This window comes from Stegostoma tigrinum, chromosome 6 (genome assembly GCF_030684315.1).
Source record: "Stegostoma tigrinum isolate sSteTig4 chromosome 6, sSteTig4.hap1, whole genome shotgun sequence".
NCBI lineage: Eukaryota > Metazoa > Chordata > Chondrichthyes > Orectolobiformes > Stegostomatidae > Stegostoma > Stegostoma tigrinum.
The window spans coordinates 52,976,077-52,990,956 of NC_081359.1; the positions used below are offsets into that span (position 1 = coordinate 52,976,077).

The window sequence follows — 14,880 nt, forward strand, 5'->3', positions numbered from 1 at the left end:
GTGGCATCAAGAAGCACAAGCAAAACTGGACTCTGGGAACCAGGCAGAAAACTCTCTGTTATGTAGTTTCTGGCATGTTTTAGTAGGCTCCATCCTGTGTTCAAAATTACATTTGAAATGGAGCTGTCAAATGAGTTTCCTTTCTTTGATGTTGTGGAGAGATCAGCCAACAGGTTATCTGTCACTCTCTCCCGCTAGCTTATCTTCACTGGTCAATGTGTGCAATAGGATTCCTACACTTGCAATATTTCGGATTGTGCTTATCAACAGCCTTATTTATATGTATCTTTTTTTTCAGTAATACTCAAGTTCTTCATATAGAGTCAAGTTGATTACAGCGCAGAAGCAGATCCTTCATCCAATTTCAGGGACAAAAACAAAGTTGTTGGAAAAGCTGAGCAGGTCTGGCAGCATCTGTGAAGGAAAAAACTGTGTTAATGTTTCTAGTCTGGTGACCCTTTCTCAGAACTGACGGTGGCTGGGAAAACATAAGTTTATATGCAGAAAAATGGGGATGGGGATGGGGATGAGGTAGGGAGTACTTCTAGGATACAGCCTAAAGAGAGAGGAGTTGGACAGACAGAGTTGATAACGATGAGGCTGGGAGGGTGAATCGTTGTTAATGGAGACTATTAGTGACTAATAACAGGTAGTGTGTAATGGCTGGCTATATGGTAAAAAGGCCTGGTTTATGGGGCGGGGCTGGGACATGGGAGAGTTTAGACCCTAAAATTATTGAACTCTATTGAGCCCGGAGGGCTATAGGTTCTCCAAGTGGAAAATGAGGCATTGTCCCACCAGCTTGCGTTGAGCTTCACTATAACACTGTAGCAAGCCAGAGACAGACATATTGGTCAGGGAGCAGGGTGGGGCATTAAAGTGGTAGGCACCGGGTAGTTCAGGGTCTTTTTTGCGAGCAGAACGTAGATATTCTGTGAAGTGGTCACCTAATCTACGCTTTGTTTCCCCAGTGTAGTGAAGACCACATTGTGAGTAATGAATGCAGTAGACTAGATTGTGGGAAGTATTGCTTCACCTGGGAGGAGTGTTGGGCCTTTGGTTACAGGGGATGGAAAAGTGTTGCACCTTCGCCAGTTACAGGGGAAGGTGCCGTAGGGCTACGGGGTGGTGTTGGGGATGAAGGAATTGTGGACCAGGGTGCCCCAGAGGGAACTGTCCCTGTGGAAGGCGGACAAGAGAGGGGAGTGGAATATGTGTCTGGTGGTGGCGGCATCCTGCTGGAGGTGGCGGAAATGGCACCTGATGATCTTCTGGATGTGGTTGCTGGTGGGATGATAAGTAAGGACAAGTGGGACCCTGTTGGTGTTGCGGGACGGAAGAGAAGGGGTGAGGGCGTAAGTGTGGGAGATGGGTCAGACCCAGTTGAGGGCCTTGTCGACCACAGAGCTGGAGAATTCTCAGGTGAGGAAGAAGGTGGACATTTCAGAGGTTCCCTTGTCGAAGTTGGTCTCATCTGAATATATGCGATGGAGATGGAGGAACTGAGAGAATGGGATAGAGTCTTTACATGAAGTAGGGTTTGAGGATGTATAGTCCAGGTAGCTGTGGGAGTCATTGGGTTTGTAGTGGATATTAGTGGCCGGTCTATCCCCAGAAATGGAAACAGAAATGTCGAGGAAGGGAAGGGAGGAGCCAGAGATAGACCAGGTGAAAGTGAGGGCAGGGTGAAATTGGACGCAAAATTGATGAAGTTTTCCAATTCCAGGCAAGAGATGGAAGCAGCACCGATGATATCCTCAATGTATCAGAGAAAGAGTTGTGATTGGGGGCTGGAATAGTAACAAGGAATGTTCCGTGTACCCCATGAAGCGACTGGCTTAACTAGGGCCCATGCAGGTACCCATGGCCGCCCATCTTGCCTGAAGAAAATTAGAGGAGTTAAAAGAGAAGTTTTGAGGGTGAGGACGAGCACAGCCAAGTGGATAAGGGTGGTGGTGGGTGGGGATGGTCTCTACTCCAGGAAGAAGTGGAGAGCCCTAAGACCCTCCTGGTAGGGAAGGTCAAGGGATTGCACATCCATAGTAAAGAGGAGGCAGCTGGAACCGGCTAACTGGAAGTTTTGAAACCGGCATAAGGCGTCAGAGGAATCATGGATGTATGTGGGCAGCGATTGGACCAGGGAGAGAAGTCTGAGTCAAGATAGGAAGAGATGAGTCCTGTGGGGCAGGAGCAGGCTGTTACAATGGGTCTGCCAGGACAGCCCTGTTTGTGGATTTTTAGGAGGAGGTAGGAGCAAACAGTGCGTGGGGCTGGGGGCTATCGGCTTGGAAGCAGAGAGGGAGAGATCACCAGATGAAATGAGATCCATTGCCGCAGGATAATGGCCTAACGTGTCATTGCTGGAGTCATGGTCAAAGGGAGGATAGGATGAGGTATATGAAAACTGGCACTCAGCCTCTGCAATGTAGACGTCAGTACGCTGGACTGCAACAGCACCACCCTTATCGGCAGGCTTAATAACAAATTCAAGGTTAGATGTGAGTGCACGAAGTGCAGTCACTTTGGAGGGAGATTGCTTCAGACAAATCCAACCTATCAGTTATCCTAAACTGATCTAGTTCCTTTTGCCAGCATCTGGCCCACATCCCTCTAAAGTTACCAATAGGCATGGGAAGTATTGGCCTCTGATAAATAGAAATTAACTACCTGTCTTAGCTTGACAGCCCTTGGCAACCTAAACATTTAATTGAGACCTCAGGGTCAATTTGGTTGACCTCTGCAGGTTCACATGGCACCAGATCTGGGTTAGAAAATGGGAGCAGACTAATTTGTGCCTTGTATACATTAGATATAGTTCTGTAAGAGAACTCCAAACTGATCTAAAAATGCAGATTGGTATTTTTTAATCTGCCGATTCCTACTTCACCATGATAAGGGTGTTAATGGCAATTCCCCCTGCACTCGAGATCGTCCATAGCTACTGCAACATCAGTCACACAGTACATAGATTACCAATTCCCCCCAGCATGCAGCATACAGCACTTTTTAGCGCTGAATTTCAATTTCCACCAGTCTGCCCAATTGCCTTATTTGGAGAGCACAGTATGGAGCTGGAGAACAGAGTAGGCCAGGCAGCATCAGAGAAGCAGGAAAGTTGACATTTCGGTTGGGACCTTTCTTCAGAATGTCTCAAATTATTTGTTTGTATTCAATCATAAGCCCACATAGGAATATGTGTAATTGCAGCCAATTTTTGTTACAGTTCTTGGTGTGTGTTGGTAATGTTGATTAGGAACAATAGAAAATCCAGTTTAAGACTGAGACAATCCACTCAGGACTTTACACTGCTCCAACAATATTCATCAAAGGATCCTTTCCAACTGTATTAATTTATTCAATACTGTTTTGTAAAATTATCACTATAACTGTTTCGAAATTTCATTCGGTCGTACTCCTAATAAAGTTTTTTTTATTGAAGCAGAATCCAATGTGAACTAAGGCTCAGCAGAAACTATCTGGAAAAGCTTTCATCTTCTGGCAAGTACACCCAAAAGTTCACTGTAACTTTTCTGTATGTTTATTAAACTGGTAGTTTATTGTAATATCTTAAATTTTGGAGATCAGATAGTATGACAGAACAATTTAATTTGCATCTGTTTAGCAAGTTGTTAAGAATGTGTAAAAGGTTTTCAGAATCTGACCCCCCCCCCCCCCCCCCCCCCCACGGCGATGAGTGCAGACGAATAAACGACTAGTTAATGTGCAGACATCCAACTATTCCTGTGTTTGTATGCAATTAGTGTCAGTAATTGTGAAGGATAGACCGAAGCCTGGAATTACATTCGCAGAGGGCAGACATTCACCAGACTGGAATGCAACGGGCTCTGCCTTGCAATGTTTGTGTTTTGATAACAAATGCCTCAGAAATACTTGAGCCCTAAAAGAACTTTCCACACACACAAAAAGTTGCCAAAGGTCAGCTGATTTAACTCTACGCGATATAACTGCATTATTAAATACATGACACATGCCTTTGTCTTTGTAATCTATGTGTCTACCTACTTAAAATAGTGGGGCGAGTTGGTGGTGGTGTGTTTAAAATAATGTTGGAGAACTTTTAAAAATTCATGAAACATATATGAGTTTTTAATTATGTTTCAAATTTGAGTTATTTCAACACTTTTACCACCAAGTTCATTGTAGCTCGAACCATGACATTAGTGTCCTGATAGACGTGGTTTACAGCCATAAATAGTTGTCCCAGTTAAAAGCAAAATCATTATCAAGCCAAAAATAGACTTGATAGATTTGTTTTGTACTTGCAATTATTTTTCCAGCCTGTTTCTAGTTTTGTTTCCACTATGGCGCTTCTTTTTTGGTTTGGAATTAGAGCTGTGAATTAGACTCTGCCATAGTGCATTGAAACAACTTTGAAAATTAACCTCCTAAGACTGATTATAGATGACAGCAAAAGTTCCATGTAATGTGTACACCAAATTTGCACAATAAAAAGACTATTAAACTAGTATCATTTTTTATTATTTTGCCTGAGGGATGACTTTTTTTATGATAGAGCTGACTTATCATCTGTTTTTCCTTTTTAATTTTTTTTACAACTTCTGCAAAGTAATAACCATTGACCAGCTGTATTATTAGATTGTCCATAGTGACCACTGTACAGACATATCACAAGACACATGGAACATTAAGGTCCCCTACAATCCAGCTCCCATAGCAAAACACCTCCTGACCTCAGTTAAGAAAGATCTTAGAAAATGTGGATCATTTTTCATATCTTGGGAGCCTCCTCCGTATGAAGGAAAACATAGATGATGAAATACTGCTTTGCCTCCAATGTGCTAGTTTAACGTTGAGCCAGCTAATTGAGGATTTGAGGACCAGGGTCAGGGTTCACCAGACAACAGTGATTGCTGAATTCTATTTGCGATGGAGACATGGACACCCTACAGCAGACACTAGAGAACCACCTCCAACAATGCTTCAGAAAATCCTCCAAATCAATTGGTAAGAAATATGGTCCAGCAGCAGCATTCTCTCCTAAATCAACCTGCCAAGCATCACTCAAAACCAGCTCTGCTGGTGTGTGAGATAACACAGTGTAGAACTGGAGGAACACAGCAGGCCCGGCAGCATCAGAGGAGCAGGAAAGTTGACGTTTCAGGGCAGGACCCACCCATTTTCAGAATTTCTGACTCTGAAGAAGGATCCTCCAGCTCCACACTTCTAGCAGTTCTTGCTGTGTCTGTGTGTGTAAGGGGTGGAGGAAGTAATTTGCATGCCTGGCAGCAGACTTCTCAGGCAACTGCCCAACTTAAACTCATTCAAGGCAGGACATCTTAGGGGCACAGTGGAAAATCTTTAGGGCTGTCCTCAGTGAATCCCACTAAAATATTTGGGAATCTCAGGCTTGTAACTGACAAAATTGGAGAAGGTTCAATCCCAAGGAACTTTGCAAGACATAGTTTATGTTACAGGGATAGTTGTTCAAAAATGTATAGAAATGTATAAAAATTTATCCTACCTGATCTGGCCTATATATGACTTCAGACCATCAGCAAAGTAGTTGATTCAAATGCATTCAGAAATAGCCCAAAAAAGTAGCAATAGATTCATACAGCATGGAAACAGGCCCTTCGGTCCTACTTGTCTCCAGCAATTAGACATTCCAATCTGACCTAATCCTGTTTTCCAGCATTTTATCCACATTCCTTTAAACCCTTCCTATTCATATACCTATCCAGATGCCTTTCAAATGTTGTAGTTATACCCATCTCTCTCACTTCCTCTAGCAGCTCATTCCATGCACGTATCATCCTCTGTGAGAAAATGTTGCCCCTCAGCTACTTTTTAAATTTTTCTCTTCTCACATAAAACCTATGCCCTCAAGTTTTGGACTCTCCCAAACTGCTGGTAGATTTCTCAACAACTGCCCCTCATGATTTTATAAACCTCCATAAGGTGTATCTTCAGCCTCTGATGCTCCAGGGAAAATGGCCCAGCCTATCCAGCCTCTGCCTACAGCTCAAACCCTCCAGACCTGGCAACATCCTTGCAAATCCTTTCGGCAACCTCTCAGGTTTTACAGCTTCCTTCCATTAGAACATGACATCCCACCCCTATACTCAATGTTCTGACTAAATGAAGGCAATGTGCCAACTGCCTCTTCATGCCCCTGTCTAATTTTAAAGATTCCACTTTCAAGGAATAATGCACCTGCACTTCTGGGTCTCTTTGCTCAGCAACACTCCCCAGGGTACAATTCACTGCTTTAAGTACGGTCCTGGTTTGTCTTACCAAAAGGCTAATCATTCCAAACCAGGGTGTGTGTGTGTGTGTGTGTAAGAGGTATCTAAATTAAACTGCCACTTGTGGCCCACTGGCCATGTGATCAAGGTCCTGTTTTCTCTGAGATAATCTTCTTCACTGTCCACTAACACCACCTGTTTTGGTGTCGTCTACAAACTTACCAACCATATCTTCTATATTCACATTTAAATCGTTTATATAAGTCAGTTTATCAATATACTACAAAAGAAAGTTAAATAAAACCTAATGAACCAACCCATGGTGGTCTTGGCCTCAGTCAGGGCAACACTGCAAACTTTTTCCTGCATACTTCTAGGCACTGGTGTTTAGATTGGCAGAGCTGTCTCTCAGTTGAGGCAAACAACAACCTGGCACAGTTATACTCATGGATTCATACCTCTCAGCAAATGTCCCAGAATCCTCCATCACCACCCTAGGTAAGTCTTGTGGCAGAACAGTGCACTGGTAGTGGTAGAAGAGTCAGGAAGAGGTGGCCTAGGAAAATTCAGTGTTGACTCTTGGATCACTTGAACTGACATGTCATCAAATCAATCATGGACAAAAAAAATCTGCCAAATATAGTTTAATATTCTCCTTCAGTCAGTGAGCAATGCTGCTTAGTCTTCACATCATTTCACAAATTTGCTTGCCACTTGGAAGAATCACTGTTGCATGACTGTAGATGGTAATCAAGGATGCAATCATACCTAACATAAAGCACACGGTTGTGGTTGCAGGAGGACATTCATGTCAATTCCAGGATACAAGAGGTCTACAAAGGTACGTTCTCAGCCCAACCATCTTCACCTGCTTTATTAATGAACTTACCCACTTGTAACTGGATGTAGGGATGTTTCTTGATGACTAAGCAGTGTCTAAGATCAATCATAACTCCAATCCAATTTCAACTGGTAAGTGGCAAGCAATATTAAGTAAAGACCTTTTGTCACAAGAGAACATTTAATCACTTCTGCTTAAGATTCAGTAGCAAGGTGAGAACAAATCTCCACTATTAAAATCCTGATTGTTCCCGTTCACTACAATAGTAATTTAAACAGATCTACATGATTGTTCTGGCTACAAAAGTAAATCAGAGGCTGGGTATTCTGCAGTGTGTGACTCACCTCCTAAATTTCCAATGTCTTTCCACCATCTACAAGGAAAAGCCAGCACTCAGATAGAATACATGCCTAGATGAATGCAGCTCCAAAAATACTCAAGAAATTTGAGGCCATGCAGGACAAAACAGTCTGCACTCCATAGCATTCCATCCATTACCTCAAACATGTATTCCACCACTACATACAATGGCAATATTGTGGATATAAATATGAATTTATAAAATATATAAGTTTATATAATGGCAGTAAATGCCTGGAACACCACAAACTGTAAAGGTTCCTTGCTCATATTGGCAGAAGACAAACTTCAAAAAGTTTTGGGCAATGGTTTATAGAGCCTTCCAAGCTTTGTGGACCAGCTTCCTTCACAGCCCAACGAGCTCCGATGATGCTTTTTACTGTATTGGGATCCTTAATCCCATGTCAAGGCTTGAGTTCCACATTGGTAATGTTTTTTTTTAAATCAGTAGGGTAATAAATTGTACTCGGTTAACTGAGCAATAAATTTTTGAACAATGTAGTTTGAGCATAGTTCTTTGGCAGATTTGATTAATTCCATTATGAGTTGTTATAGCTGACACATTAATTGGAAGGTATCTGGTTTTGCCATCAATGGACCAGCTATTATTGCTGGCACTGTTGCGACTTTCTCATTAGTATTTTATGTTCTTATCCTGTATTAGTTTTCTTTAACTAGTTTTCAGGCACACATTTCAGGCTGGAATGGACAATAGATGCAACACTGTGACACCTGCCACTATAAGGATTTGTATATGTGCAAGAAGTGCTTCCCCCATCATGCTGTGGCACAAGCAAATACAATCACCAGATTGTCACAGCACAGATGAACAACCTATGGTCTGTTGTGGAAGGTCCTATGGGGCAATATCCCTCCCTCCGGATCAGGAGGTCTGATTTCAGGTCCCACCCCCTCAAAGGTGTGACTAATGTGTCGAAACAAGTCAATTTTTAAAATATCCATCATACCTGCTCTGCCACCACTCCCCAAAATGAATAATTCACCCTAGTGACATTTCTCCAAAATCCCTGCACACTCATCCTTTTCACATAATAATACAAATCTGTCTTGAGTGCCTCAATTGTATCTACCTCCATCATACACTCAGACAGTGCATTCCAGATCATAACCACTCCCTGTGTGAAAGAGCTTCTTGTGCCTCCATTGCTCCTTTCCCATTGATCTTAATTCTCAATCTTGATTCTTTCATGAGTGACAGCAGTTTTTATCTACTTTGTCCACACCCTTCATGATTTTGAATACCTCTACAGACTCCTCTCCATCTTCCCTTCTCCAAGGAAAAGAGTCCCAACTTTTCCAATCTGACTCTGTAACTGAAGTTCTTCATCCTGGGCCCAGTCTTGTGAATCTTTTCTGCACCTCTCTGATGCCTTCACATCCTTCCTCAAGTGTTGCATTCAAAACTAGATTCAATATTCCAACTGAGATCAAACAAGTATTCTGTACAATTTATTCAGATAAAGAACTGCAGATGCTGGAGATCGGAAACAAAAACAGTAATGCTAGAGAAACTCAGCAGGTCTGGCAATGGCTGTGAAGAGAGAAAAATAGTTTCGAGTCCAGTGACCATTGGAAACGTGAACTTTGCTTTTACTGCACTGATGCTGTCACATTCGTTGAGTTTCTCCAGTACTCTTGTTTTTGTTTTAGTTCAAAATAACTTCCGTGCTTTTGTTTCTGCCCCTATAATTAGAGCCTAAGATTAAAATTAAAACGGAACACCAGTGAACAACATAAAACAGAGCGGAGCTGGAGCAACGCAGCAGGTCAGGCAGCTTCAGAGGAGTAGGAAAGTGGTCGTTTCGGATTGGGACCCTTCTTCAGAACTGTAGAACAGTTCTCCCTACGCTCTCCCCATTTCTGAAGAAGGGTCCGAAACGTCAACTTTCCTGCTCCTCTGATGCTGCCGGGCCTGCCGTGTTCCTCCAGCTCCCCGCATTGTTATCTTTGATTCCAGCGTCTGCAGTTCTTGCTATCTCTGGCTAATATTTGTGACTGCTTTGCGTATGCTCATTGAGATTTGAATGTGATTATGCTTATCTCGAGGGGCACACAAATCGAATATGTAAGTTATTTCTACACCGCAACACGAGACTGTCACTGGTGATCTGGAGAACTGAAAGAACACGGAATAAACTGAAAAGCTAGGAGGGAGGCAGTCTCCCAGAGAAATGGGGCGGGATCCAGGTCACTACGCGGTCTCCGGATTGGGCCTGGACGCTTGCAGCGATGTTCAGTTCAGCCCAGAGAGCTCGGCAGCGCCGCCTCCCTGCTCGACTTCCACTGGCGGTTGCTTTGGGAACACCGCAATGTGTGGAGATTGCAGATGTCAGGAGCAGCGGCTCTCTCGAAACCTTTAAGCTGAGAAGGTGCTTTCTTTCACCTCCAGCAGGGTAGTTGGGACGAAGATGTATCATCTTTTGGGGCTGCAAGACAGATGCTTTGAACAGCAATCCATTGATGTGGGGTTTGCAGCTAACAGATGATTTCACGCCATTTGTATCGATTGTCCGACAAGAAATGGCGTTAAACAAGATTAAGTATTAAATTAAATCAAAACGACTGAACTGTGGCAAGCTGATTGCTGTTCGTTGTAAACGTTAACAGTTCCGCTTTTCTAGCTTTCCAACAGCAGAAATTAGGAAATCTTGACCACTGAAGGAGATGAATTGGTTTTCGACACTGGATTTCTTGGCGCTCTGCTTAACTTTCTTGCAGCACAAGTTCGGCGCTGTTAGAGGATATGGGGACGAAGACGAACGGAGATGTGATCCAATAAAAATCCCAATGTGCCAGAGACTGGGCTACAATGTGACCAAAATGCCGAATCCAGTGGGTCACGAGTTACAAACAGACGCCGAATTACAGTTACAAACTTTTACACCTTTGATTCAATATGGCTGTTCCAGTCAACTGCAGGTTTGTAACATTGGACTACAGTTTATAAAATGTTTGCTTTGGATCCCCTGTTGTTGTCCATGCGCCGGCACGTTTATTGAGTTGACTTTAGTAGCCTGTGAGATTTGGGAAATTGTCGCTATCGCCGCCAGAAAGCTCCACGGTATTAGAACATGAGGGTTGCTAACTTTGGACCGTGGCTATAACTTCCTGAAATACAAAAATATATTGATGTAGGACGCAAGAGGAATATGAACTGATTTCAAATGGCGCAGTCCAGAACATGTACAAGCCTGATTTTAAAAAAAGTTAACTACCTTTTTTGCAATATAATGAAATGCGATAAAGGGCTAAAACACAAATGAAAATGTGAATATGCACGTCTTTTTTACATAAAAAAGCTTTAAAGAGGTGACCTATATTTCTTTCATGCGTGCAGCGCTTTTCCATCTTTAGACGGCAATTAAACCATTCCTTTATGCCAAGTAGCCCTTGGAACAAGAGACCATTGGGCAAGAATGTGATGTTTTCCTGCTGAAGTTTGGATACTGACCGGTTTATATGCCCGCTTGACGGGCTAGTGTCTGCACGGAGGATGATTTATGTTTAAAACGGATTCCTGCTTTCCTTAGTAGATTTATTGTATGTTAGGTTGTTTGGCGCTTTTCTGAAGAAAGGTACTTGTAAATGTTGATCCGTGTTTTTGACGAAAGGCCCGTCAGCCACAGGTAAGTGATTAAACTGCTTTCACCGTCAGTCGGTTCATTGAAACATCGGAGAAATGTTCATTCAACTGAGAATAAAAACACATCACCTTCCTGAGACTGAACTGCACTGTACACAATGGCAGTTAATTACAGGTTGTAAAGATGTATCGCGAGGGAGTGGAATTTTGTCGTGTTTGGTGTTACTCTTTCGATTGATCATTTTGCTTTCCTTCACAGTTTTTTTTATGCTCGGTTTATGTGCCGATGTGCACGGAGAAAATCGACATTCCGATCGGCCCGTGCGGCAGCATGTGCCAGTCTGTGAAGCGGAGATGTGAACCTGTCCTGAAGGAGTTCGGTTTCTACTGGCCCGATACATTAAACTGCAGCAAATTCCCACCGCGAAACGACCACAACTACATGTGCATGGAAGGGCCCGGGGACGAGGATGTCCCCTATCACACCAACAAAATACCCATCTCAGCAGAAGAGGAGTGTCTGAACATGGGGGGCAAGTTGGATAACTATATTTGGGTCAAGAGAAGTCTCACGTGTGCCCTGAAATGTGGTTACGATGTCGGTTTGTTCAGTAGATCAGCTAAAGAGTTCACAGATATTTGGATGGCAGTTTGGGCCAGTCTGTGTTTTCTGTCGACAGCATTTACAGTCCTGACATTCGTCATCGATTCTTCTCGGTTTTCGTACCCAGAGCGACCGATTATTTTCTTGAGCATGTGCTATAATATATATAGCATTGCCTACATAGTGCGGCTTACGCTAGGCAGGGAACGTATTTCATGTGATTTCGAAGATGCCGCCGAGCCTGTGTTAATTCAAGAAGGACTCAAAAATACGGGATGTGCCATTGTGTTTTTGCTTATGTACTTTTTTGGGATGGCGAGCTCCATCTGGTGGGTAATTCTGACACTGACTTGGTTCTTAGCCGCTGGTCTAAAATGGGGACATGAAGCCATAGAAATGCATAGTTCCTATTTCCACATTGCAGCATGGGCTATCCCGGCGGTGAAGACCATTGTTATACTGATCATGCGACTAGTAGATGCTGATGAACTCACGGGTTTGTGTTACGTTGGAAACCAAAACATTGATGCAGTCACTGGGTTTGTGGTTGCACCTTTGTTCACATATTTAGTCATAGGAACTTTATTCATTGCAGCTGGCCTAGTGGCATTGTTCAAGATCAGATCTAATCTTCAGAAAGATGGAACAAAAACTGACAAGCTAGAAAGACTGATGGTAAAAATTGGGGTCTTTTCGGTTCTGTATACAGTACCTGCCACTTGTGTCATCGCCTGTTATTTTTATGAAATATCAAACTGGAACCTTTTTAGGTATTCAGCGGATGATTCCAATACAGCCGTGGAAATGCTAAAGATTTTTATGTCTTTGTTGGTGGGCATTACTTCTGGCATGTGGATTTGGTCTGCAAAGACATTACATACTTGGCAAAAGTGTTCAAACAGACTAGTGAGTTCTGGAAGAACGAAACGAGATAAACGTGGAGATGGCTGGGTTAAACCGGCAAAAGGCAGTGAAACTGTTGTATGAATCTCTCTGATGAAGGGTCTAGGCCCGAAACGTCAGCTTTTGTGCTCCTGAGATGCTGCTTGGCCTGCTGTGTTCATCCAGCCTCACATTTTATGATCTATAAATGTATATACATTGGAATAAGCACAGAATAGTGTCGCTTTTTGTTTGTTTACAGAAGTTGAGTTTCAAAGCATCACAAAGAAATTTGTTCTATCCAATCACTTTTAGAAAGTTCAAAATAAATGAGAATGCCTTTGTGCTGAAGAAGATCATTTTAAATATTTTTGAAAACCAATGTACGCTATTGAATAAAAAAATGTTTTGTAAGTCTACAATCAAATAGAATGTGACTGTTATGAAGATGATCACATTAGCAGATTGTGGAATCTAATATCTTTGTGCATTGCATTTTAGTAGTTCTTGCTGTACCTTTGGAAAAACAGTGTATGTAAGCCAAAGAAGAGAGAGTAATACTGTAGTTCTTCCATGAAACTTTGGATAAATAACCGTGATACTCAATAAGAATTACAATGTGCAAATAGATATATCTGAGACAAAGTTAGTTTCATTTTAGTTGAAGAACAACTCAGCCATCTCATATAGACATTAAATTTTGTACACTGGAAATGTAGAGCTAAAAATGAATGTGTGGTTGAAGCACAACCAATAACCATCATTACAATCTAGACAACATGGTGCACTATACCTAATCTTTGGATAAACTGAAGTAGGCCATTATTTACTAATGTTTCAGCATCGAAGTGTGTCTGCTGGTTTTATATGTTAATCTGCATGAACATTTTAAACATAACAAGCTGATCTGTGTGAAGAAATGTTGGTTAGGTGCTTGAAATTCTCTGTGCCTTAAATGCAGGTTGACTGCAAGCTGCTTCATTCAGGACAATGCAAAAATATATTGTCTATGTTTAGCTGTGACAGGCTCCCCAGGGATCCATTATAACTAATTCTTTGAGCACTGTTAGTTTTACGACTCTAAAATTAAATATCCGCGAAGAGAACCCTGTAGTTTATGCAATTGTATAATTTTTAAAAAACCATACATCTACTTGAGATGCATGATCAAACTAAAAATAGCAAGTTTCAGAAATATGAAGGGGGTAAGCCAGCGTTTATAAGGATAAAAGGCAAGTTAGGACACTTAGAACACTTCAGTGGTTTAACCTTAACTTGAAATGTTATAATTTGTCTCTATTTATAGTGTGTCTTTTCAACGTTTTCTGTTTTAATACAATTGTATGCATTTCACTAAAGGGGAAGTGATCCAAGAGTGGGTATTTTCTGTTCAAAATAGTTGTGGAAAAGTAACTCACTCAGAGATAGTAAGAAATGCTGATGCTGGAGTCAGAGATAACATAGTGTGGAGCTGGAGGAGCTCACTGGCCCAGAACTTCTTCAGAAATGGGGGAGGGGGAAGGGCGCTCTGAAATAAATAGAGAGAGGAGGGGTGGGGCTGGGGAACGTAGATGGAGGAGAAGTAATATGTACATGGGGAGGCTTAAATCATTTTAATGTATGTTGCTGCTTTGGATCAGACTCAGAGCCATATTCTAACCCCTGTAAACATTCTGCCATCTGTTTATTTTAATATTTCCCAATCGTACTATTATACTTGCAATATCCAGCATTCAAATCTCATAGAGCAGCAGCTTTTCAAATATGATGTGTTGAAAATCGCATGTTTTGAAAATGGATTGTTTTGCAAGTGACTGGCAAAATTCAGTACTCAGAAAGGTTGACCATGGTGACATTTAGTCGATAGGTGTAGATTTAAAACCGTTGAGGAATCACAAGATATTATTCTTTATTAAATATTATCATAGAAGATACAACCTAAACAAAATATTACATTATATTTGTTGTATTGAGCTCCGTGGACTGACTATGCAGTTAATTTTAAATCTGATTTGTTTATTTTCATCCTTGGACAATAATTCTGATTACAAATAGACAAGTGAAACTGCTTCATTGTAAGAAAAGAAAGCTGTTGAGAAAGTTTAGTTACTTATTAGCGTGTCTGTAGTTTTACAGTCATTCTCTTACTCTTCATGAAGGTATACAGAGTATTCTGTTATTCAATGCCAGTTTGTGTTCCATTATTAACTATTCAATGTTTGTTTTGCAAACGCCCTTGAGCACATCCTGTATTTAGTACAGACGAATCCCACATTGTTTGGGGGTTCACATTACCTGAGTAAAACAAACAGACATTAAGAACTTGCTACAGTTTTCAAAGGAAATGTCAAAACAAATTATT

The 14,880-nt window shown here is 41.7% G+C and overlaps 1 protein-coding gene across 5 annotated transcripts in view; it reads left to right on the forward strand.

Moving 5' to 3' along the window:
• The window catches only part of fzd4 (frizzled class receptor 4), a 32,749-nt gene extending 18,712 nt beyond the window's left edge, over nt 1–14,037 (forward strand). The window contains exons 2-5 of one of the 5 annotated variants that reach the window (XM_048532212.2): nt 3,443–3,498; nt 7,026–7,068; nt 10,168–10,368; nt 11,292–14,037. In XM_048532212.2, the coding sequence (XP_048388169.1) occupies nt 7,036–7,068; nt 10,168–10,368; nt 11,292–12,623 (1,566 nt within the window). In that variant the 5' untranslated portion in view covers nt 3,443–3,498; nt 7,026–7,035 and the 3' untranslated portion in view covers nt 12,624–14,037. The other 4 variants (XM_059646562.1, XM_048532213.2, XM_048532211.2 and 1 more) reach the window with 4 other exon arrangements.
• The last annotated feature ends 843 nt before the right edge of the window (nt 14,038–14,880 follow it).